The sequence below is a fragment of the Scylla paramamosain genome, chromosome 44, assembly GCF_035594125.1.
Source record: "Scylla paramamosain isolate STU-SP2022 chromosome 44, ASM3559412v1, whole genome shotgun sequence".
Taxonomy (NCBI): domain Eukaryota; kingdom Metazoa; phylum Arthropoda; class Malacostraca; order Decapoda; family Portunidae; genus Scylla; species Scylla paramamosain.
This window is the reverse complement of record NC_087194.1, coordinates 11,986,468-12,013,459: the sequence shown is the minus strand read 5'-3', so window position 1 is coordinate 12,013,459 and position 26,992 is coordinate 11,986,468. Positions and strand designations below refer to the sequence as shown.

At 42.4% G+C, this 26,992-nt stretch overlaps 1 protein-coding gene across 1 annotated transcript; it reads left to right on the top strand.

The window, feature by feature from the left end:
- The first annotated feature begins 273 nt into the window (after positions 1 to 273).
- On the top strand, positions 274 to 2,360 carry LOC135094098 (dentin sialophosphoprotein-like). The gene has a single exon (XM_063993893.1). The coding sequence runs from the start codon at positions 317 to 319 to the stop codon at positions 1,757 to 1,759; it is 1,443 nt and encodes a 480-aa protein (XP_063849963.1). The 5' UTR covers positions 274 to 316; the 3' UTR covers positions 1,760 to 2,360.
- The last annotated feature ends 24,632 nt before the right edge of the window (positions 2,361 to 26,992 follow it).

Below are 26,992 nucleotides of genomic sequence, written 5' to 3'. Positions count from 1 at the left end.
GAGAGAGAGAGAGAGAGAGAGAGAGAGAGAGAGAGAGAGAGAGAGAGATCTTTGAATAGGAAAATAAGTAAATCTTTCCAATGTCCAAAAAACTTTGTCACTATTTAAGACAAGTATCTCCATCCCTCCCTCCCTTCACCATCCCCATTTTCCTCCCCTCATCACCACTTTAACATACTCCCTTTCCTCCCTTCTCTTCCCTGCACATAACCTCATTCCTTCCCATTTTGTTCCATTCCCTTTTCTTGGAATTCGTATCTTCCAGCGAATACCTTAACTCGGTACACTTTACATAAAAATTATTCTGTTCAAAATAATGAAGCTGGAAATCGCTCTGGTGTTCTTCGTGGGCCTGGCACTGAAGGTTGCCGAGTGTCATGAGCTACCCTCGTGGGAGGTGCTCGAGTCCAAGAGGCTGGAGTATAAGCAGCGCCTCCAGCGCCTCCAGACCTTCCTCAGCAGCAAGGACCACGAGCGCCAGACTTGGGCGCTGCAGGAATCATCCGTCAAGGACCAAAACAGACTCCTAGACGTGTCCTTGACGGTACAGAGGCTGCAGGCCATTGCCCACAGAAGCAACAGGGACCTTCGTGCCCTCATAAAGACCACAAAGAAGAGGCGCGAGGCTGCAGAGCGCAAAGCCCACGAAAATGCCAAGTTACAGCGAGAACAGAAGGCCGCCCTGGAGGGCCGCTTGCGGAGCACAAAGCTGCAGCTCCAAAAGGCCCAGGAAAAACAGGCGGCCAGTGGCCGTGCCCTACTCCAGCGAGCACAGACAGAGGCTACAAAGATACAAGCCACGCTGGAGGAAGCGGCCAATCTCCGCACCCTCACTCAGGAGATTGACGCCGCAACGGAGATGATTCGCGCCCACCAGGAATGGAGAGACAACGGAAGGCTCAGCTGGTGGCGACGCTCCCTCTCCTCCCTCTTTACTGCAATGAGGACATCCAAGACGACGCAGGAACAGTATAATGACACTCCGCAAGACGTCGGTCCCGCAAGCTTGTCTGCAACAGATACCCAAAGTTACGATGACCACACAGACGACCAGCCTGACTCTGGAATCAGCACTGACGAGGCCACAGAAACAAAGGCACTCCCAGAGGATAATGGCCCAGGTGACAACACCGAAGGGGACACTGAGGCTGAAGACGCACCAGCAGAGGCCCGCCCCTCACAGGATAATGACACATATGATACCGCCGAAGGGGACACTGAGGCTGAAGACGCACCAGCAGAGGCCCGCCCCTCAGAGGATAACTACCCAGGTGACACTGCCGAAGGGGACACTGAGGCTGAAGACGCACCAGCAGAGGCTCGCCCCTCAGAGGATAACTACCCAGATGACACTACCGAAGGGGACACTGAGGCTGAAGACGCACCAGCAGAGGCCCGCCCCTCACAGGATAATGACCCTGATGAAACCGCCGAAGGGGACACTAAAGCTGAAGACGCACCAGCAGAGGCCCGCCCCTCAGAGGATAACTATCCAGATGACACTGAAGAATGGGACACTGAGGCTGAAGACGCACCAGCAGAGGCCCGCCCCTCACAGGATAATGACCCTGATAACACCGCCGAAGGGGACACTAAAGCTGAAGACTCACCAGCAGAGGCCCGCCCCTCACAGAATAATGGCGACAGGACGCCCTCCACATGGCCAATGTACCTGTGCCTGTACGCTGCAGTGAGTGTGGCCATCACTGTCGCCAGAATGAATGCCAAGTGCCGCACACACCACCGAGGCACTCCTTGATCCCTCCGCGTGCTCAATGCCGCACTCCCTTACGGCATTGTGAATGATGCCACGCGTCGGGCTGTCCGTCTCTGTGAGTGGCTGTAACACATCTTGAGAAGGGCGTCAACACGCGGCCCTGGAACCACACACACACACGGCCACACGGAATTACCATCAGCATCCTCAGTGCGTGGGTGCAGACTCGTGGTGCACGGGCGTCACCATCGCCAGCGCGGCCATCGTCACAATCGCTCCCGTCGCTGCAATCACAATCGTATCACCGGCCACGATCGATTGTGATTGCGGCGACGGGAGCGACTGTGACGATGGCCACGCTGGCGATGGTGACGCCCGTGCACCACGAGTCTTCCCCCACACACTGATGATGGCGATGGTGATGCGTGTGGCCGCGCGTGTGTGTGGTTCCAGGGCCGCGTGTTGACGCCCTTCCCAAGATGTGTTCCAGCCACTCACAGAGACGGACAGCCCGACGCGTGGCACCATTCACAGTGCGGTAAGGGAGGCGACATTGGGGAGGCGAGGGATAGTGTTGTATAATGGCGGCACCACACCAAGCATTCATGTCTCTCTTATCTTTTCTTCTTTCTTAATCATCTACTTGACAAGTAACTTTTGTATATCCCACATCTCTACTTAATGTAAACACTCACGCAGATTCTGGTGCTGCCGCTCGTGGTCCTCGATTGGAGAACCATAAAAATGCCCTTAAAAATCCATGCCACTTCAACTAGAGAGATTTTAAATGTAGTGGAGGCACGGCGTGGAAGTATTTCAGAATGTGGTTCCAACAATGCCATCCCGGAGAGTGTGAGCATGGCTGGTTCTCGCGGGTCTCCAGGCTGTTGTTTCTCTATGCCTTGCGTTACGTAATCTAGCAGCGTGTGCCTCTGCCAACTCTGATACGTATTACATTTCCCTGGTGACTTCTCTCCTCTAGTTGGCTTGTCTCATCGTTAGTGCTGTGGAAAAGAGACGCCAACTCATGAAGGTCGCACATTATTATTATTATTATTATTATTATTTCTTTCATCATCGTCACCACTATGACAGCATTCCACGACTCAGGTCTCCTGAACTATGAGGACTTCTCTGCAAACCGACCACATGTTGCCGCCGCCACCGGCGCTGCCCCACACTACAGGAAACAATAATGATTCGCAATTTAATGTAGACTTGATACTGTACTGACTGTAAAAAAAAAAAAAGTAAGACCGCATTGCAATTTTTGACTTCATAATTTTGAATTTTGACTTTGACCTTTAATTTGACCTGTTTGTCACGAAATCTTTACCTACCGATCCTTTTGTCGCTCAGTGAGTGAAATGGCGATGTAAACCAACAAACAAAGCATTATTTTACTCTTTTGGTCATCCTTTTCTAATGTTAAGAAGAATAGTAAACAAAATGCATGTTCTCACAAAGATAATAGGGAGTTATTTTCCCTTTATTAAGATCTTGCAGATTGTTAATGAAGACCAAGACTATGCAGACTGTTAGGAAAGACCAAGGCTGCGCAGACTGTTAGTAAAGACCTAGGCTGTGCAGACTGTTACTGACGTTGTAGACTGCCAATGAAGACCAAGGCTTTGCAGACCGTTAGTTAAAGACAATGATGTGCACACTGTTAGTGAAGACCGAGGCTGTGGAGACTGTTAGTGAAGACTAAGGATGTGCAGAATGTTAGTGAAGACCAAGACTATGCTGACTGTTAGTGAAGACCAAGGCAGTACAGTTCAGGAAATTACAGGATAAGTGTCTTGAAATTTCTCTCTTAAAAAAAAAAAAAAAAGCTTAAGTAATAGGAAAATGGAAATACAGAAGCAGGCAGGGAGCTTACCAGAGAAAGGGATGATTGATTGAAAATACTGGTTAATTTCTTGCATTAAAGAGATGGCCAAAATAGGGGTGAGAGAAAGAAGTAAATTTTGTGCATCTAAGCCGCGGAAGAAGGGGAGGCAAGTAGTTAGCGAGATCAGAAGAGAAGTTGGCATGAAAATAACAGTATGATATACAAAGAGATGTAACAATGCGGCGATGAGAAGGAGGCTGAAGACAGTCAGTTAGATGAGAGGAGTTGATAAGACAAAAAGCTTATGATTTCACCCTTCCCAAAAGAGCGGTATGAGTGGAACCCTCCAGTAAAGCCTTAGCTCCCATAGAAGTGAAGCATATTCACTACCTAGGCGGATAAGGCCCCTGTACAGAGTTACCAGCTGCACGGGTGAGAAAAACTCTCGGAGACGACTCAGATCTCAGAGGAGATCTGATGTTTCCAGTTTAGATAAGTAGAGGACAAACCGAGGAGGATGTTCACGGTAGAAGAAAGGTACATTTGACTCTCATTCAATAAGAGGGGATAGTTGTCTAGAAGGTTGTGTCGATTTGATAGATGGAGAAACTGGGTTTATGAGGCATTAAACTATACTAAGTTTACTTTGCCCCAGTCAGAAATTTTAGAGAGATCCGAGGTCAGTCGCTCTGTGGTTTCCCTACATGAACTGTTTATTTACAAAGGGTTGGACGTCTAGGAAAAGACATGGGCATGAATACATGACATGAATAATGGAGAGTGGGTGAAAAGCCAGAACCTTGAGGAACACCACTGTTTGTAGATTTAGGAGGAGGAGGACAGTGATCATCTACCACAGAGAGAAGGATAGAAGCCATAGGAAGGTAGTTTAGAAATCAAAGCTTTGTACCAGACTCTATTTAAAGGTTTTTGATATGTCTAAGGTAACAACAAAAGTTTTACCAAAATCTCTCAAAGAGGATGACCAATCAACTGATTAATTCTCAATTCATTAGTCTTGATAATGCCAAGCAGGAACTTCTTTCTAGACAGAAAGATGGTGAGGTAAATACATATTCATCCTCCCTCCACTCTAGTTCTTTTACCTCTACACCAGGTCATAAAGCTGCAACACCTTCTCGCCTTTCCCAGCCATCAGTTGTTTCCTCCCTTTCCTGTGAGAATGTCTCTCCTTCAGTTACTGTCTGCTACAGTTTCCCTGTTTTGGAAAGTGTCACCTTCTCTGCATCGTAAACCAAACCTAAATTCTCAGCAAAGCCCTGCATTGCATCTTCACCAGCTACATCACAGATTCCTCAAACAAAATTACATACAAAAGTTCTCCCTTATATGATGTTCGCCCTAGTTTTCCTAAGCCTTTTGGATATTAGGTCAGGTCTGCCATGGCCTAGTTTGATATACCCTCCATCTCCATTTGCCCCTATCGCTTTCCAAGAATTGGGTACTGGCAATTTTAGCGGCTATCGAACTGCCCTCCTGCAGTTAATAATAAAAACTCATTACCGCAGTACGAGTCTCGTGGTCTTCAACACACTCTCACTCCGTCCCTGTCTACACAGATGTTTCAAAATCTGATGCAGGAGTGGAATATAGTGCTATATTTTCTTCCTTCTGTCGAGGTGGTAGGCTTGCGAGAGTTGTCTCTGTTATTACGGCAGTGTTATTACCCATTATTCTTACTCTAAAGATAATTTTTACCTTATCGGTCTCAAGTTTTACTATTTTTAGTGACTCCGGTAATGCGGTGTTTGCCCTGGAGCATTTTACTTTTTCTCTCCCTCCCCTAATTTTATCTGTTTTAGAGTGGATTTACCTCTTTCAGCGCAGAGGATATCCCATAACATTCTGTGGGAGTTCATGGGAATGGGAAGGCCGATAGGCTAGCTAAAGAGGCGGCAACTTGGGCTGCTCCTTCCACCCCTATTCACTTTCATGATTTCTACTCCAGTATAAGGGTGGCAGTTCTTGGCAGTTGGCAGGGCAGGCAGGAAGATGTGGCTGCAACCAATAAGATGGTGAGATAACTTCTGTAACTTTCCGCCCATGAACGTACGTCCATGTGCAAGGGCACCACTTTGAGATTGGACTGGCCCATCTCTGGGCAGGTCTTTTAATCATATTATAGATTATCTTTTAACTGTTTTTCTGTTTATTTTATAATTAATTTAATATTGGGCAGAAACTTATTTTTGCACTAGGAGAACATGGAGGCAAGTGAGAAGACACATAATAAACAAAGCTGGAACTTGGGGCCTGGGTCAGTGGGGTCAGTGTCTTGGGCACGTAACGAACAACGACAGACATCTGTGTCAGTGGGGTCAGTGTCTGGAGTAGGGAACGAATAATGCCAGACACAGTGGTCTGTGTCAGTGGTATCAGTACCTCCTTACTTTAAATTAAATTAATTTAAATTAAATCAAGTAACTAAAAGGTTCTCATTGTTTTTATGGCTCTTCGCACTTCATTTTTTTATAGTGATCTTTTAACTTTTTACCGTAACTATAATTTTCTTTTAATAATGTTATTTTAAGAACGGCAATATTTGTCACCTTTAAAAGATTGTAGCGGCGCCATATGACCGCAATATTGCGGTGCCATGAATTAAATTAATCCATCAATCGTCCAGTGCAGCCGCTCTCAGCGCAGGTACAGGTACAGAAGTAAGGTACATTTGGTGAATATATCTCTCCCTACCCCCCCTCGCAGGAGGAAGAAAATTGCAGAGCCCTGCACCACTGCTGGATTGAAGTGCCGAGGCTCGGATTTCGTCTATTGTAGGGGTTGAAGACGGTCAAGAGTTGCTTGATGTTGGTGTCGTCTTTGTAGCTGTTCCATTGTATGTAGCGATACGCAGTTTGTTTACAGGAGGCAGTAGACACCTACTGAAACGATAATTACTCCCAGTGAGGTTTGAAGCACTGGATCAGGGGTGCTGTAAACTTATCATTAAACCCAGCTGTAACCTCACAGAACATTTCCCTTTGTGTTCTACAACACAAGGGGGCAGTCACAGCCTGCCCGCTAAAGACAAATCTCCCCCTTCAAACAAAACTCCATACACCTATTTACACACACACACCTTCACCCAAAGTTTAAAATTATCATGGCGACTCCTACACCAGGTACGGAGTCCCTATCTAAGGAGGGGAGGACAAATGTCCCCAGGATAAACTGCTCTTCTGGTATTGACCATAAGTGTCCGGAGACCCCCTCAACATTATTTTCATTTTCTTCTGCAACATTCGCAGTCTTAGATCTAGGTTTCAATCTGTAGAACACCACTTTTCCTCTACTTAATTTCATTTTCTTTTCCTCACTGAAACACATGGGCCTGAGGCAACTGAGAGTATCCCCTTTTCTGTTCCCTCCGTTTTTTTTTTTTATTCTCATTATCATTCAATCCAGAGCTAGATTTTACATCTATGTCTGGAACGACTTAAGTTGCTCTCGTGTCCACGCTCTTAAATTTTTCTGAATTTTCCACCATCTGGCTACGACTCTCATACTAAATTTATCGGTGCTGTATACCTCTCATCTAACTCCTCTGATTATAATAAATTTAGTGACTATTAAACTTCCAGAGTAAAGCACATTCTGATTCTCTTCCCTTTTGCAGAGATCTCCATTCCTGGAGACTTCAGTGGTCACCACCACCTTAGCTTTCCTCTCCTTTCATTGACCATCTTAGAGAACTAGCCTTTAACTTTTCTATCCTCCACGATCTAGAGCAATGGGTGCAACATCTGATCGTCTTGTAGATACACTCTTGACCCATTTCCTAACCTCTAATCCTTCTGCTTACTCGATTACTCTATCTTCTCCGTTGCGCTCCTCTGACCACAATCTCATATCTGCATCACTCCAATCCCTCCTAAGGATGTCCAGAATCGAAGGTGCCTCTGGCGTTTTGACTCTGCTAATTTGGGGAATCTGAAGAGGTTTTATGGTGATTTTCCTTGGAATGACTACTGTTTCCATGTCAGAGACCCATCTCTTTGTTCTGAGCGCACAACATAGGTAATAGTATCTGGCATGGAGGCGTACACTCTTTTGTCTCAACCTAAACCTTCCAAACCCTGTTTTGACACAGTATGTTCACGTGCAATATATGATAGAAAGGTGGCTGAAATAGCGTATTTGAGCCCTACACCACCTGAATCTCGTGCGTTTTATATTTCTGACCAAAATCATGCCAAATCTATTCTCCAACTTTTCTTCATAAATAGAAAGCTTCAAAATCTTTCAATATCTAGCTCTCCTCATGACTTCTGGCACCCAGTCAAAAATATATCCAATAGCTTTGCTTCTTCATCTTTCTCTCCTTTATCTTAACCTGATGGCACCGATGCCATCACATCTATTTCTAAAGCTGATCTCTTCGCTCAAAACCTTTGCTAAAAACTCGGCTATAGATAATTCAAGGCTTGTTCCTCCCTAGTTCATCCTATCCATTAAGATCTTTTGCAGGGATGTTTTCCATGCCCTCGCTGGCCTAAACCCTCGGAAAGCTTATGGACCTTATGGAATACTTCTTATCGTTCTCGTAATTTGTGCCTCCATGCTTGAGCCTTGCCTAGTCAAACTTTTTCAACTTTGTGAACATCTTTCTTCAACATCCTTCTTGATGGAAGTTTGCCTACATTAAACTTGTTCCTAAAAAAGGGTCATCATTCTTATCCCTCAAACTACTGTTCTATTGTTTTAATTTCCTGCCTATTTAAAGCTTTTGAATTTTTCCTCAACGACTAACTTTTTAAACATCTATCACTTCATAACCTTCCATCTGATCGCCAGTACAGGTTCCGTCAATGATGCTCAACTGGCGATCTTCTGGCTTTTCTTACTGAGTCTTGGTCATCCTTTTTTAGAGGTCATTTGCTGTTGCCTTAGACATATCAAAAGCTTTAGATTGAGTCTACGAAGCTTTGATTTCTAAACTACCCTCCTAATTATCGTTTCGGCAGGTGTCTAGGAGGCAGTAAACAAATGCCAAAACGATAATTACTCCCAGTGAGGTCTAAAGCACTGTTCAGGGGGTGCTGTGAACTTATCATTAAACCCAGCTGTGACCTCACTGAACGTTTCCCTTTGTGTCTCACAACACAAGGGGGCAGTCACAGCCTGCCCTCTAAAGACAACTCTCTTCCTCCACACAAAACTACAAGCACTTAATAACACACACACACCTTTCACTCAAAAAAATTTAAAATCATCATGGCGACTCCTACACCAGCCTCGGAGTCCTCATCTGGGGAGGGGACCATAAATGTCCCCAGGTCGGACTGCCTTTCTGTCGACGACCCAAAGTGTCTTGACACACCCCTCAACTTTTTCTTCATTAACTTCTGCAACATTCGCGGTCTAAATCTAATTTTCAATCTGTAGAACACCACCTCTCCTCTTCTAAACCTCATTTTCTTTTCCTCACTGAAACTCAGGTGTCTGAGGCAACTGACAGTAGCCCCTTTTCTGTTCCCTCCTACTTTCTCTATCCTCATTTTCGATCCAAAGCTGGATGCTGCGTTTATGTGCGTAATGACTTAACCTGCTCTCGTGCCCACGCTCTTGAATCTTCCGAGTTTTCCACCATCTGGCTACGACTACAGAGTCACTCTCATACTAAATTTATCTGTGCTGTATACCTCTCTTCTAACTCCTCTGACTATAAGAAATTCTTTGACTACTTAACTTCTAAAGTGGAGCACATTCTGACCCTCTTCCCTTTTGCAGAGATCTCCATTCTTGGAGACTTCAATGTTCACCACCAGCTTTGGCTTTCCTCTCCCTTCACTGACCATCCTGGTGAACTAACCTTCAAGTTTGCTATCCTCCACGACCTAGAGCAATTGGTGCAACACCCTACTCGTATTCCTGACCGTCTTGGAGATATGCCCAACATTCTTGACCTTTTCCTGACCTCTAATCCTTCTGCTTATGCTGTCACCCTTTCTTCTCCGTTGGGCTCCTCCGATCACAATCTCATATCTTTATCTTGTCCTATCACTTCAATCCCTCCTCAGGATCTCCCTAAGCGAAGGTGCCTCTGGCGTTTTGTCTCTGCTAGTTGGGGGGACCTGAGGAGGTATTTTGCTGATTTTCCTTGGAATGACTACTGCTTCCGTGTCAGAGACCCGTCTTTGTGTGCTGAGCACATAACAGAGATGATAGTGTCTGGCATGGAAGCGTACATTCCTCACTCTTTTTCTCGTCCTAAACCTTCTAAACCTTGGTTTAACACAGCTTGTTCTCGTGCTATACATGATAGAGAGGTGGCCCACAAAAGGTACTTAAGCCTTCCATCACCAGAATCTCATGCACTTTATATTTCTGCCCGGAACCATGCCAAGTCTGTTCTCCAACTAGCCAAAAAGTCCTTCATTAATAGAAAATGTCAAAATGCTTTCAAGATCTAACTCCCCTCGTGACTTCTGCCATCTAGCCAAAAATATCTCCAATAACTTTGCTTCTTCTTCTTTCCCTCCTCTATTTCAACTAGATGGCACCACTGCTCTCACATCTATTTCTAAAGCTGAACTCTTCGCTCAAATCTTTGCTAAAAACTCTACCTTGGACGATTCTGGGCTTGTTCCTCTCTCTCCTCCACCCTCTGACTACTTCATGGCACGTATTAAAATTCTTCGCAATGATGTTTTCCATGCCCTCGCTGGCCTAAACCCTCGGAAGGCTTATGGACCTGATGGGGTCCATCCTATTGTTCTCCGAAACTGTGCCTCCGTGCTTGCACCTTGTCTGGCCAAACTCTTTCAGCTCTATCTGTCAACATCTACCTTTCCTTCTTGCTGGAAGTTTGCCTACATTCATCCTGTTCCTAAAAAGGGTGACCGTTCTAATCCCTCAAACTACCGTCCTATTGCTTTAATTTCCTACCTATCTAAAGTTTTTGAATCTATCCTCAACAGGAAGATTCTTAAACATCTATCACTTCACAACCTTCTATCTGATCGCCAGTATGGGTTCCGTCAAGGCCGCTCTACTGGTGATCTTCTGGCTTTCCTTACTGAGTCTTGGTCATCCTCTTTTAGAGATTTTGGTGAAACTTTTGCTGTTGCCTTGGACATATGAAAAGCTTTTGATAGAGTTTGGCACAAAGCTTTGATTTCCAAACTACCCTCCAACGGTTTCTATCCTTCTCTCTGTAACTTCATCTCAAGTTTCCTTTCTGATCGTTCTATTGCTGCTGTGGTAGACAGTCACTGTTCTTGTCCTAAATCTATTAACAGTGGTGTTCCTCAGGGTTCTGTCCTGTCACCCACTCTCTTCTTATTATTCATTAATGATCTTCTAAACCAAACTTCTTGTCCTATCCACTCCTATGTTGATGATACCACCCTACACTTTTCCACGTCTTTTCATAGACGTCCAACCCTTCAGGAGGTAAACATATCACGCAGGGAAGCCACAGAACGCCTGACTTCTGATCTTTCTAAAATTTCTGATTGGGGCAGAGCAAACTTGGTATTGTTCAATGCCTCAAAAACTCAATTCCTCCATCTGTCAACTCAACACAACCTTCCAGACAACTATCCCCTCTTCTTCAATGACACTCAACTGTCCCCCTCTTCTACACTGAACATCCTTGGTCTTTCCTTTACTTATAATCTGAACTGGAAACTTCACATCTAATCTCTAGCTAAAACAGCTTCTATGAAGTTAAGCGTTCTGAAACTTTTCCGCCAGTTTTTCTCACCTCTGCAGCTGCTAACTCTGTACAAGGGCCTTATCCGTCCATGTATGGAGTATGATTCACATTTCCTGTGGGGTGGTTCCACTCATACTGCTCTTCTAGACAGGGTGGATCCAAAAGCTTTTCGTTTCATCAACTCCTCTCCTCTAACTGACTGTCTTCAGCCTTTCTCTCACCGCCGCAATGTTGCATCTGTAGCCGTCTTTTACCGCTATTTTCATGCTAACTGCTCTTCTGATCTTGCTAACTGCATGCCTCCCCTCCTCCCGCGGCCTCGCTGCACAAGATTTTCTTCTTTCTCTCTCCCTTATTCCGTCCACCTCTCTAACGCAAGAGTTACCGGTATTCTCAATCATTCATCCCTTTCTCTGGTAAACTCTGGAACTCCCTGCCTTCTTCTCTATTTTCACCTTCCTATGACTAGAATTTCTTCAAGAGGAAGGTTTCAAAACACTTATCCATCAGTTTTTGACTACTGCCTTGACCCTTTTATGGGACTGGCATTTCAGTGGCCATTTTTTTTTCTTTTTTATTGGATTTTTGTTGCCCTTGGCCAGTGTCCCTCCTACATAAAAAAAAAAAAACAATAATAATTAAATAAAACAGCACGAATTCCTTATAGATATCCATAAGGCACTAGGTGAATGATCCAAAGGTAAAATTAAGCTAATAAAAAATCTTAGGCTGTACATGGATGAAGAGCAAATCATAAGGTGCGGAGTTAGAACTACCATACGAGTATGGAACAAAGCAACCTATCCGGCTACCAAAGGAGAGTTACCTCACCAAATTAATCAGAATGTAAGCTCATAGAATAACATTGCATGGAAGGATTGGAGAAACACTATCTCAAATTAGGAGAACTTGAAATACGTCAAGTACTAAAAACTTAACTGAAGGAGTGGAACATATGCTGACGTTATGAGGCCAGAACCCCCAAATCTACCTTGGGAAAAAGTAACCGTAGGTAGATCCTTCGAAGTAACGGGAGCAGTATACACGAGCGCTCTGATAATAGCAGATGAGAGTGACGTTCCAAAAAAAGCTTCATATATGTTCATTCACCTGTGCCAGGACAAGATATATTTATCTAGAAGTTACTTAATTATTTTTTTTTCTATGTAGGAGAGACACTACCCAAGGGCAACAGAAATCCAGTAACAGAAAATGACCACTAAAATGCCCGTCCTAACAGGGTCCAAAGCGTTAGTAAGAAATTGAAGGATGTGTCTTGAAACCTCCCTCTTTAAGGAGTTCAAGTCATGGGATGGTGGAAATACAGAAGACAGGGAATTTCAGAGATTAACAAAGGTAAAAAGGTATGAATGACTGAGAACACTCGTTAACTCTTGCATTAGAGAGATGGACAGAATAGGAATGAGAGAAAGAAGAAAGTATTATGCATTGAGGTTGCGGGAGGAGAGGAGGCATGCCGTTAGCGAGATCAGAAGAGCAGTTAGGATAAAAATAGCGATAGAAGATACCAAGAGATGCAACATCGCGGCGCTGAAAAAGAGGCTAAAGATAGTCCGTTAGAGGAGAGGAGTTGATGAAACAAAAACCTTTTCATTCCACTCTAGAAGAACGGTATGAGTGGAACCCCCACACACGTGATGAATACTCCATACATGGAAAGATAAGGCCCTTGTACAGAGTTAGCAGCTGGGAGTGGGGGGTTGAGAAAAACTGGTGGAGACGTCTCAGAACACCTAACTCTATAGAAGCTGTTTCACCTAGAGATGAGATGTGAAGTTTCCAGTTTAGATTTTAAGAAAATGACAGGCTGAGAATGTTCAGTGTAGAAGAGCGGGACAGTTGACTGTCATTGAAAAAGAGGGAATTGTTGTCTGGAAGATTGTGTTGAGTTGAAAGGTGGAGCAATTTAGTTTTTGAGGCATTGAACAATTCCAGCTTTGCTCTGGCCCAGTCAGAAATTTTAGAGAGATCAGAAGTCAGGCGTTCTGTGGGTTCCCTGCGTGAACTGTTTATATCCTGAAAGATTGGACGTCTACAAAAAGATGTGGAAAAGTGCAGGGTGGTATCATCAGCATAGGAGTGGATAGGACAAAAAGTTTAGTTTAGAAGATCATTGACGAATAAAAGGAGGAGAGTGGGTGACAGGAGAAACATTGTGAAACACCATTGTTAATAGATTCAAGAGGAAAAAACTGAGCCTCTACCACGGCACGAATAGGACGGTTATAGAGAAAACGATATAAGCCATTGGAGGGCAATTTGTAAATCAAAGTTTTGTGCCAGACTCTATCAAAAGCTTCTCATATGTCTAAAACACCAACAAAAGTTTTACCAAGATCTCTAAAAGAGACCAAGACTCAGTGAGGAAAGTCAGATCATCGGTACAGCGACCTTTGAAGGAACCCCATACTGGCGATCAGATAGAAGGTTGTGAAGTCATATGATTAAGAATCTTCCTGTTGAAGATAGATTCAAAAACTTTAGATAGGCAGGAAAATAAAGGAATATGACAGTAGTTTGAAGGATTAGAACGGTCACCCTATTTTAGGAACAGGCTGAATGTACGCAAACTTCCATCAAGAAGGAAAGGTAGATGTTGATAGACAGAACTGAAAGAGTTTGAGTAGGCAAGGTGCAAGCACGGAGGCGCAAATTCTAAGAACAGTAGGAGAGACCCTACCAGATTAATAAGCTTCCTAGACCCTTGGAAGGTATTGTTCATTGTCTCAAAACCTCAATTACTCCATTTATCAATTCGACGCAACATTCCAGACAACTATCCACTCTTTTTGAATGCCTTTCAACTGTATCCCTCTTCTACACTGAATATCCTCTGTCTGTCCTTTACTTATAAACTTTTACTTATAAACACAAGCCTTTCTTTTTTCTCTCAACCTTACTGTGTCCACCTCTAAGAGCTAAGCAGTATTCTCAGTCGTTCATCCCTGTCTGTGGTAAACTCTGGAACTCCCTGCCTGCTTCTGTATTTCCTTCCTATGACTTGAGCTCTTTCAAGAGGGAGGGTTCAAGACCTGTATTTCTGACTAAGGCTTTCGCCTCTATATGGGGACTGGCACCTTAGTGTGCCTTTTTTTTTTTTTTTGACCTTGGCCGGTGTCCCTCCTACATAAAAAAAAAAAAAAAAAATACAGAATATAGGTCCCAGTTTCTTTGTGGGAAAGTTATCAACAAAACAAATTGTTACATAGGTGGAAGAAATACTGGTCTGATGAGTATCTTGTCAGTCTTTGCCAGAAATTCTATGGCGCTGAACCAGGTGAAAAAAATAGTTTCCCTTAAGGAAGGTGAAATTGTCTCGTTAAAAATGGAGCAGAGTCGTTTCACTTGCCCTTTAGCTAGGATACTGAGATTGTATCCTGGTAAAAATTCTTGTAAAGGGACAAAGAACTCTTAGAACTATCATCAACATAATTCCATTAGAGCACTATCCTGAGTCTGCCCCAATCAACCGTATTGAGGTCCGCAGATCCGGAGGGTTGCCTCCGGTCCAGGAGAATACAGACACTCAGGTGCAGACCAGGCCAGTATTCCACTCGCATCACGCATAACATCTATGTAATGTTGGTTTGTGCTAAGATTTGTATATATATTGTAAAGGTATACTAAAGGGTAGTTAAGATTAATATAGTACAAACTGAGTATAAGTTACTACTATAAATAAATTGGGAAGTAGATATGTAGGGATGTAGGTAGCTATTGGTTTGACGTGGCGAGTTGAGAGCCCACAGGAGCGAATCTGCCTGCCTCAAATATCAGTCGCCTGCCACCAGCCTTTCAAGCCAGTTTTGCAATACACTAGAACTTGCACTTATTAATTCACTAAGTTAATAAGAACTTAGAAGCTTGGAACTTGGATGACCACAAAGAAAGCTGTCTTCGCTACGAAAACTCGACCTACCACTGGGTTGGAACGCCCAGTGATATCAACTCACCACCGACATTGGCTGTCACAGCTCCCCACTTGCCCCGTGTACTACAGCTAAGTTACCTGTTATTTCTAATTATATTTTGAGATGCTTTCTGTGATTGTGTTAGCTGAGAATGGTGAATGTTAAGGTTGAAAAGCTCCCACAATCGCGTTCATTTGGCAACAAACTGAATATCGGAATATATATGTTCTGTCGAACAGCACTTGTTTGAAATGTGATTTCCTAAATAATCCTGATGAAGAAATATAATTTTGGTAGTGATAATTTTTCACTAATACTAAAAGAAGAAAATGTGAAAAAAAATAATAATTAAATAAATAGTGTAACATGGACAGTACTTTACCCTCCAACAACTTGTGCACATTTTTTCGGACGAAAAACACTCAGCATACTGTTTAAATTTTCCATTGGCAATATTCATCAAGAAACTTAACCTCTTTCCACATCCTGCCTTTGGACGGCCGGAGTTTTGATGATGGAAACTATTGTCTGACCATGCTGAATTGAGCGTTTAGGCGTTGTCACTTCGGGGATTCCCCAGCTTGCGGCAACACTAAACCTTGCAATGAACAAAATATCAGATTAAAGCATGAGCCGCTGATGCCACACATCTCTCCTCTCTCTCTCTCTCTCTCTCTCTCTCTCTCTCTCTCTCTCTCTCTCTCTCTCTCTCTCTCTCTCTCTCTCTCTCTCTCTCTCTCTCTCTCTCTCTCTCTCTCTCTCTCTCTCTCTCTCTCCTCGATGGATACCATACGTTTAGCGAGTCGTCATCCCTAATTCTTATTGTTTATATATGGTATATAGTACTTAAAATATCATGGACAAAGCCGAAAGCATTCGTTTACAAACTCTGCATGACGTAGCAATTATGGCGATGTGCTCATGAAAATTATCCCATTCATATAATGCTAATTTTAAAAGATAGGGAGAAATTGGTTCACAAATAGAACAGTAATCGACTGGAATAGACTCAGTAATCAGGACAGTGACTAGTCAATATGAAGATTTTAAAATAAGATTTATGGAGTGGGGACGAGAGACGGATACAGCGAGTGGGTGTTACACAGGACTGCCACATGTATCCCTGATGGATTCCTGCAGTTTTCCATATATGCTCTTATGTTTTGATTAGTAGTGACGTTCGTCCACTGCCATGCATACGACCACGACCACGTACACACACATGCCAATACTTACACACAGCAGCAGCAACAGCAAGACACCAGACGCGATGAACTTCATGTTGGCAGCGCGACGCTCAGGAGCTGAAGAGACGCACGGAGGTAAAGGAAGGGCCGAGTGCTGTCTGGGTGAGAAGCGAAGCGAGTGAGGACAGGCAGTGGTGAGCTTTTTAGAGATGGCTACTGGACTACGGGAATGGAGTGGTGGGAGGAGACCTCAAGGCTAGGGAAATTACACAGTGAATGAAAATTGCATAAATTCTAAAAAAAAAAAAAAAAAATTGTCTTTATTACCAAGCCTCAAATTTATTACTATTGTTATTATTATTATTATCATTATAATAATAATAATAATAATAATAATAATAATAATAATAATAATAATAATTATTATTATTATTATTATTATTACTATTATTATTATCATTATTATTATTATTATCATTATTATTATTATTATTATTATTATTATTATTATTATTATTATTATTATTATCATTATTATTATTATTATACTGCCGCGTGCCTACGCGGGCAGTGGACGAGAGAAAACAGATTTACGATATGAAAGCACAGCGTTAAGTTACATTTCAAGAGCACGGAGGTATTTAATAGTTACTGCACACTGTATTATTTCACTTAAACATTCGACAAAGGAACAGCGAGGACATAGTCACCAGACGGCTGGATATGCGCAATGGGACTGAATTTACTATAAAAATATTCATATATATATATATATATATATATATATATATATATATATATATATATATATATATATATATATATATATATATATATATATATATATATATATATATATATATATATATATATACAGTGCTCGCCATAAACATTGTCGCGGGAGACCACGGTGTCCGTTTCAATGATCAAAACGCGCGCGCTTTCCTTGGCGGGCCTCGGGTGCTTTAAATTCAGTTATCACACATCTGGCACCTCACCCGGGGTGTTGGGCAGCTTGCCAAGGCGGGAAGAAGTGACAGGCGCCTGTCAGTCACTCTGATTGGGGGGTGTTTTGTTGCTGTCCTTCCGCGCCACCCCCCCACACTGGCTTGCAGTTACTCTCCTGTTTAGCTGTTGTCCTGCACAATGGTGCGCTACCAGATGTTGTCACGGGATGACATCGTAGCCGTCTCATCTCTCCACAAGGCTGGGCACTCCACACGTGCTATCTCTGACCAGACGGGTGTCAGTGTCCGTCAAGTTCAACGATACGTGAGGCGCATGGCTGAAATGGGCGGCAACAAAATACCCGCGAAGAGGAAACCACCAGGAAACACCCGCAAAACTTCCTTACGAACCCTGAGGGTGGTACACCTTGAACTTGAACGCAATCCACGAGTATCAGCCAGAAAAATAAGGGAAGACAACTTTGGATTGCTGAGTAATGTGTCTGTGAGGACATTATCGCGCCGTATCCACGACGACCTCCAGTACCTGAGTTATGCAGCGCGCCCCAAGCCTGTGGTTTCTGTAGCCCAGCAAGAGAAGAGACTTGCATTTTGTGACAGGATGAAGGACTGGACTATCGAGCAGTGGCGTGGCGTGCTGTAGAGCGACGAGTCAAGATTCATAGTGACAGCCAGCAGTCAAGGTCGCGTGTACCGGCGCCCAGGCAGCGATCCCCTTGACCCCCGCTACACTGCTCCTGCCGTCAGGTTCCCTGATTCGTTGATGGTATGGGGATGCTTTTCCTACCATGGGGTGGGGAGCCTCGTGGTGTTACCCAAGAACACCACAATGAATCAGGGGAATTAAATTTAAAGCACCTGATGCCCGCCAAGAAAAGCGCGCGCGTTTTGATCCTTCAAACGGATACCGTTTTCTCCGGCGACAATGTTTATGACGAGCACTGTATATATATATATATATATATATATATATATATATATATATATATATATATATATATATATATATATATATATATATATATATATTTACTTATTTATTTATTTATTTATTTATTTATTTATTTACTTATTTATTTTTATAGTAAATTCAGTCCCATTGCGCATATTGAGCCGTCTGGTGACCATATATATATTAGTATGCTAAGCAATATATGGACACACAGCAAAAGATATAACGAAATAAAATATTTGAGGGATGATAATGATTATAGTGTGTTCTGCAGCGAAGTCACGGAAAGAGACAAGGAATGCAGTTTGCAAGTTGAAAGCGGTAACCACGAAAAAAGCAGCAGAAATTAAAGACGCATCACTGCATGGATGAGTAAGAGAGTGGACACAATATGTATTTTAAAACAAGGGAGTTGTGTATGTGAAAGAAAAAAAATAAACTAATTAATTTTCAATGGAAATGCATGATGGTCTAAAAGGAATACCATCAGAGGACGAGATATATTTGAAAAGAATAGAATTATCGATTATGGTGAATGTAACAGCAATGCAAGGCTGAGTCAGCACAACAGATGACTGCCAGAAGGAAAACAAGAAGCAACAAAACACACTGCTTCACTTGATAGTTGTGTAATGTGTCGAGTGCTCAAGGTTACCAACTCTAGACAAATGGGAACTCCTGGACGTTCTAGGAAAATTTTTGTGTTAAGATTGATTGTTATTACATAAAGAAGGATCTCCCTCAGGGTTTGGTGGCGTCAATATCTATCTATGTTAGTCTGGAATTAAATTATGTAACATGATTTTTTGTCTTTGACAAGTAAGTGTTATTTTTCAACTATTTTTCATTGCAAAAAAGAAAATGCCCATTATTCCTCTCAAACTTTGTTTTTTTGTGGCGTTTAAGATGTTTTTTGTCCCAAAATTACAAAATTTCACCATTTCACCATTTTTGGACAAAAAAATTCAAATGACACAAATATTTATTTTAAAACTTCTGAAACTTATTTTTAGGATTAAAAAGGAAGTTTTTATTTTTTTTCATTTCCGTGGATACAACAAATCACCTTGACCTATGAGCCCCAAATATAGACTCCTATCATGCAATATTACATGCCACACACAACGGGGGAGTGAGATGGGGATAAAAGCAGCGGGTTAAAAGAGAGAGAGAGAGAGAGAGAGAGAGAGAGAGAGAGAGAGAGAGAGAGAGAGAGAGAGAGAGAGAGAGAGAGAGAGAGAGACGGGAGAAAAAAAAAATGAAGAGCAGGAAGCTTGTAAATGAAAGCTTTGGGAAAAAGATCGCTGATATACACACCATTATTGGACAGTCTACTAATTATTATTGAAAGGGACGTGTGGTATCGTTATTCGGTTTTATTTATTTATTCTTGTTGACGTATTAGTTCGTGTACGTGTAGATCCCTTGCTTGTTTTTCTTGTTGCTGCTATGGTGGTGGTAGTGCTGCTGTAGGGTGGCGGTGGCAGTGTGGAGGTGGTTATCCTTTTCTCCTCCTTGTTGTTCTCCTCTCCTTTCCTCCCATCATCTCACCTAATCTCACCTTTCCCCTTCGTCTCCTTTCCTCTCATTTCGTTTCCTTTCCTCTCATCACTTATCTGCTTCCTGTTCCACTTCATCACCGCAACACCGGAAGCTTTTAAAAACAGAATAATTGATATTAACACGAAGCTTCAATAACTAAATACTAGTAACACTACCACCACCATTAACGCTATTTAAAACTGAACCACTTAGGTCTTGTTCACGCACCCCTGTATTTTATCCATAAACAGGACAAGCGGGCTTGTAGTGGTGTAGATAGACTAAAGGAACACACTTGAAGTACATGTGGGAATAAATTAGCTGGAGGTGGCCATCTCAAGGTAATGCATGAAGGCGCTGCCTGGCGACAACGAATTGGGCCAGTCAGCTGCAAGGAGACGTGGATCAGCAGACAGAGCGGCTAACTGAGGTGCTACTGAGAGCACGGGAGCGGTGGGTGCCCCACAAGCTACACAGAATGTACATAAGAACACAAAAAAATAAGTGAAGCGGCGTGAAACCAGCAGGCCTACACGTGGCAGTCGCTGTATGAAGCACACACATAAGAACATAAGAACATAAGAAATAAGGGAAGCTGCAAGAAGCGACCAGGCTTACACGTGGCAGTCCCTGTATGAAACACACCTACCTATTTCCATCTGTTATCCCCATCCATAAACTTGTCTAATCTTCTCTTAAAGCTCCCTAGTGTCCTACCACTAACTACATGATTACTGAGTCCGTTCCACTCATCTACCACTCTATTTGAGAACCAATTTTACTCCTAACGCTATTATTGACTCTATCTCCACCCATCATTTCCTTCCACACATTTATCTAATCTTCTTTCCTTAAGTTATCATGTTTTTTCTTGATTTTTTTTTATTTATTAATTTGACTTTTATTGCAGTGTTCCAGTGCGTTTCCCTCTCTTTTATCTTTTTCTTCATCTTTCGTCAGTTTGTTATTTGCATGTTCCATGTTTCTTTTTTCCTTTCTTTTCTTTTTTTTTTGTTATTGTTCTCGATTTGATTTTTTCTTTGTCTTAATCTTTCGTTCTTGTGTTATTTGTGTTGTTCCACGTTCTTTTTTTGTGTGTGTGTCTTTCTTTGTAGTCTGTATTCTTCATTTTATTATAATCTTCGATGTGATTCCTTTCTTTAACTATCTTTCTTTTCTGTGTCTCTCGTGTGTATTCTCTATTTATCTGTTATATCAGTTTTATTTCTGTTTCATCCTTTGTCTTACATTTTTTTTCACTTTTTTTATTTTTCCTTCACATTTTCCCTTTAGAGTTTTTTTTTCTTTTTTGGTTCACATTTTTTCTCTTTATTCATCTGATTTTCCTTTCGTCTTACATTTTCGTATTTATTTTTCGGGATTTTTTTTTTTATATATTGAATTCGTCTTATATCTTCCTTTCACCTTTTTTGTTTTCTTGAGAAGCGGTGGCTTAAATCTTTCCTCTCATAATACTTGTACCATTACTCACTTACCCATTCATAAACACCATTTATGTCATCAACCAAAAGAAACTCCTACATTCCTCAAAATCTCAATATTCATTATTTGTTTTGGTATCTTCCTTCCTATTAATTATATCATTCTCGTAACCTCATCTGTTGCACATTTTCCTACCAATAAATTCCTGCTATTTACATCTCGTGTTTTTTTTTTTTATATTCTTTATTTTCCTAGTCTTCCAACTGAATTATCTTTTATTATTTTTATTTCTTTTTACTGTCTCTCACTCTCTTCATCCTATATCTTCGTTCGTATAATCTTCGAAGAATTCATTAGAGGAGAGAGAGAGAGAGAGAGAGAGAGAGAGAGAGAGAGAGAGAGAGAGAGAGAGAGAGAGAGAGAGAGAGAGAGAGAGAGAGAGAGAGAGAGAGAGAGAGAGAGAGAGAGAGAGAGAGAGAGAGAGAGAGAGAGTGTGATATTGCTGGCAGCAAAGGTGTTGAGTGTTGTACATTATGATGTGTGTTCAGTTAAATGTTCTTTGTTGTTGTCAGGTAATAATGACAACATTGCATGAGTGACACCAATCAATGATAATACAAGTAATAGTGACAATAAACACACTAAAAAATATTAATAAGTATGGTGATGTTAAGAAAGAGGAGGAGGAGGAGGAGGATCAAGAAGAGGAGGATCAAGACAGACAGACAGAAGATTTGGGAAGACAAAGCAATAAAAATAATAATTTTGACCACGAGGTCGCTTACGTCAGTGTGGCTCTGGGCGAGGCGCCTCTGTAATGCTTTCACTTACTCACGAGGTGCATTAGGAGAACTGGCTGGTAACAACTGATAACAAACAGTCTGCTGAGAAAACTTAATGATAACCTTCATATATTCAACAAGTTTAAGCAAATATCTTCAATTGTGTGGTGCTTTCTGTCAAGAATGATTCCTCCCATGACTTGACACCTTAACCTTTCTGCCTGCCGTGCCTCAGTTAATCAATAAAGTGGCTTCCTACCCTTGCCACTCACACCTGCGTATACCTCACCTCATGATTTGCATTCCTTAATCTCATATATCCCCTCAAAGCCAGCTGCCCACACCTGTCCCTATCTATGTCTCTTCACCTGTCACCTCTAACGACTCTGCAGTGTCAGTCTGTAATCTTATAAGAACAGCTGAACTATTTAGCTCAGTGTGACTAATGTGCTAACCAGTATTCCCCCTGGACCCACAAAATGTTTGCTTTGCACGTCCCCATCCACCCGTCTTAGTGGACCAGCAAACGCAGTGTGTGTGTGTGTGTGTGTGTGTGTGTGTATGTGTGTGTGTGGGGAATGAACTAAACTGAATAGATTAAATCCACTCAGACTTTATGAATAAGTAAGCAATACAGCTTCCTCGAAATTTATGAAAGTATGCAAAAATTCATACATTATGAACGAAACATACTGAAAACGAGATGGCTCATTATGTATAACACTTTGGCACACTGCATACATATCACGCAGTGCCACAATTTGCCCATGAATACATCCATTAAGACAACACCATGGAATTCGTCTCCTGCACAACCACCACCAACACCACCACTGCACTTGTTACAAAGCCCGTCCTCAGTGTGTGTGTGTGTGTGTGTGTGTGTGTGTGTAGCTGTCCGCTCTTCGTTTACGAACAAAAACCGGGTTGCTGTGAATACTTTACAGCATTATTTCCCAGCCTGAGGGAAGTAAAAATCACCATCTATTGGCCGACAGAAAAAAAAAATAAAAAAATATAAAAAAAATAAATAAATAAAAATTATATAATGTGGCAGTTGACTTTTCTTCAAGTTCTTTATATAAATACAAATAAAAATGTATGCTACGATTGCCTTAGTAGTGACTTTGTACGATAATTTTGGTCAACATTCCATAATTCTTTTCGAAAGTTTTTACAATTCCTTGTCACTCTACTGAAGGAGGAAATCCGCGCGGGTGAACTGGCTGAAGGGGAAAAGACGGAAAAATGGTTGAGAGGCACTGGTGTACAGGGTCTGTCTCATCCCTCGGTGTGGCTAACCATTCACCAAGTCTACAGCAGCAGACAGACATGTTTACCAACACGGCTTTGGGTCTTCTGAGCTGGAAACACAACATGCTGTTATTAACACGGCTGAACACGTCAACAAAGAGCGGACAGCTCAGTCACAGCCACCAACAAGGGCACAGCTAGTTAGCTATCGACACAACACCTGGAACAAATGCTTACTCTGTACCAATGAAGCTTCCCTGTTCAGTACTCTCCAAACTACTGAACGTCTCATCACTTACACCCACTGCTAGCTTCGTAACTCTCGCTGTCTTCAGTATACGTCACTGTCCAGCGGCACATATACGTAGTCACACACACCCCTCACAACCCTTAAAACTAACTGGCAACCACAAGACTACGAATAAGATTTTTTTTTTGTGAAGAAAATATTACATATTACCTGTAAATAAAGACCATATTAGTGGTCCACATTAATGGTTTTACGGACTAGGCTAGACAGCATTTACTATAAGTTGTCAATCCATTGCCAGCACATAATTTCGTTTGTATTATGGCTTTTGTGCATTTATTTATTTTTCTTTTTAATAATCAGTCTTATTTTGAGCTTATCTTCCTGTTATATTGACAAGCCAAGAAAATGTTCAAAATGTTGACATGATCCGCCGCTCGTCATATGGTTTCCTTTTTTCTTCTTCTCCTTATGCCTCATACAGCTTTATTCTTATTATTTTGTTAAAAAGAAAAGAAAAAAAAGCATAATCTCATGATATATAATTAAGAAAAGGAAAGATAATGAGTGACATTTGCTATTATTGTACACCGAAGGCGGGACGAGGCGGGTGTGCGTAGCAGATTGCTAAACACTTCCTATGTTTTATTACTTGAAGTGTTGAAGTGTTGAAGTGCCGTGATTCTGACGAAGGGAAGAGTGTGCCAGTATTCAGGGAGAGACGAGGCGCCATGCACTGGTGAGCAGAGCCTGAATTTGTGAGGAGAGGCAGACTCCTGAGTGGGAGGGCCACGCTGCAGCATCACGCTGGCACACCAAACTAGACATTGTAATGATAAGTAGTGTCACATTTCATGATGACATAGATTATGACCTTTGCAATCGTACACACTGCTGCAGCTAGCCTAACTCGTTCCTGCCCCCTCTGTCCCTCGCCCTGCCTGCTCAGACCTGCCAACACTCGTGCTTGCCGTGTGTATAGCACTGTTTTCCACACACCAGCCCTGTCATGTTATGTCACGAGGAGCTTCACGACCACGCATTTTCTCCCTTTTATTTAATTAGGCACTTTGTAAAACAACAGCATTTTTCTTAGAAAAATGACCATCTGAAGGTTTGTACCTTAAAAAAAAACAAAGTTAATAAAAAGGCTGGCCTGAGTGAAAGTTGAAGTTTCATGTCTTTTCGATTGTTACTCAGGAAAGTAATGAAATCGGTCACTTGTTGTATGCAAGCAGTATAGTGACCAGCTAGTTTTATAAGCAATCAAGTCAAGCATTTAAGATCCATGGAACAACCGTAGGAAACCTCTCGTGTCGTGTTAGGAAATTAACAGTAAAAGAAAAATAAATAAATGTCAGGAATAAAAGGCAAGTTTCTCACCATTGACAGGGAAAGTGCTCTCACATCTCTCCTTCACTACATTCTTCTGCCATACTCCCCTCTCTCTCTCTCTCTCTCTCTCTCTCTCTCTCTCTCTCTCTCTCTCTCTCTCTCTCTCTCTCTCTCTCTCTCTCTCAACTGCAGCAAATGCATATCAGAAACAGTTTAAGATTTTAAAGGAAATTAAGGTCTGTCCCCTTTATCAAGCCTATAGCCTAGTTGCTGCTTAGAGGCTCAGCTCCTCACAATACTACTACTACTACTACTACTACTACTACTGCTACTACTACTACTACTACTACTACTACTACTACTTCTAGTACTACTACTACTACTACTACTACTACTACTATTACTACTACTACTACTACTACTACTACTACTACTACTACTAATAATAATAATAATAATAATAATAATTAGGAAAGATATAGAGATAAATAGGTCATTCAGTATTTATGTATTTAGTCATTGGTGCATTGATTGCCATGCTGTTAGTTGAGGTGACTTGTGTGCAGGGTAGTCTGGGAAAAAAGGCTTTCTACTTAAATCGGAATAAATAGGATTTTCAATTTTTTTTCATGAGTAGGTTTTGATAACATGTCAATAATTGTTTCAGTAATACGTGTTAGCAGTGACTATTGCGTCTATTCTCATGATCCCAGGCAACACAGTCACACAGTGAATCACTGCGTCTGCTTCGGATTCTGCAACATGCAAAATTCATCTTCATTAGCATGGAACAATTGACACGTGAAACAAATGTCGTGTTATATAGTATTATTTCGTCAAAGTTTGTGTGCTTGCAGGACGCATATTTCTTGCATTCACTTAGGTTTGGTTGATCAGATCCTGTTAAAATAAAATAATGAAACTGTACACGATAGTAGTGAGCGTCCCTGATGGTGAGCGCGGCGGACTGCCCTCCACCTGTCACCTCTTCCGCTGTACTTCCTCTTCCTACTTCCTGCTCTTCATTCCTTAGTAACCTTCATAAATTCCTCTTCACTATCTCCCTACTGTCTATATTCTATCGTCGTATCTGGTGTGTCATCAGCGCTACACTCCCACTCACGTGTCTTGGGAAGCTTCAAATCCACCCGTGTCTGTCTTGTTTGTTTCCGAGACACCGTCCACCATCGCGCTGCTGCAGTGACACTTACTGGAGGAAAGCCCGAGGTGTCTCAGTCACGGCCCGGTGAGCGAGGCGGCGCCCTGTCTTCCGCCACGCTCGGCAGGGCGGCACAGACCAGAGGCTACAATATAAACACACAACAATCTTTATCATCGCTCATTCATACCTGCTGGCGGACAAGAGTTTCAGTAGTGATGCATCTGTCCGGCCAGGCAGTGGTGGCGTTCATGCCTGTACGTAATGAGGTGTGAAACACCGCCACTGCCCCTCCCTCGTGCAGACAGGCGAGGCCTGACCTTCCTTCGTCACACTGCGCGGCGCTCTTGGAGCGCACGTCGATGAGCACGTGGCGGAAACGTACTGAGTGTCCACTCATTCAGGCTGGAGAGGCGGCGATGCGCAAACTGGACCGCCGAAATACAGCACGAACGACTGTGTTGTTTTTAATTGCCTGGTACAGTTAACGGCACACACACACACACACACACACATAGATCCGTAGTCTCCTCCGACTGAATTAACGAAACAGCAAATAAGCTTGAGAACAAAAAAAAAAAAAAAAAACCGTGGAAATTTTTGAAGCATTGCATGTTAATGAGTTGGCGATCAGCTTTGATGTGATGGAATGAAGCCACTCCTCTCCCCATCCCCACACCATTCCCAGACCCTCCGCGTGCTGATCTACAGCTGCCCCTCCCTCCACTAACAGTCTGGAGCTCACTGCCGCGTCGCCTCTCGCTGGACAATGGAGCGTTCATTACCTGCCTGATTCAGCTCAGGTGGGAAGGTCATGGCCAGGTAAAGCAAAAATTGTTGTTTCAAGTTATTGCTAACACAGTGGTAATGCATCTCTCTCTCTCTCTCTCTCTCTCTCTCTCTCTCTCTCTCTCTCTCTCTCTCTCTCTCTCTCTCTCTCTCTCTCTCTCTCTCTT

What these genes read in the sequence shown, in the direction of transcription:
- LOC135094098 (XM_063993893.1), top strand. Translation starts at nt 317, where the DNA reads ATGAAGCTGGAAATCGCTCTGGTGTTCTTCGTGGGCCTGGCACTGAAG.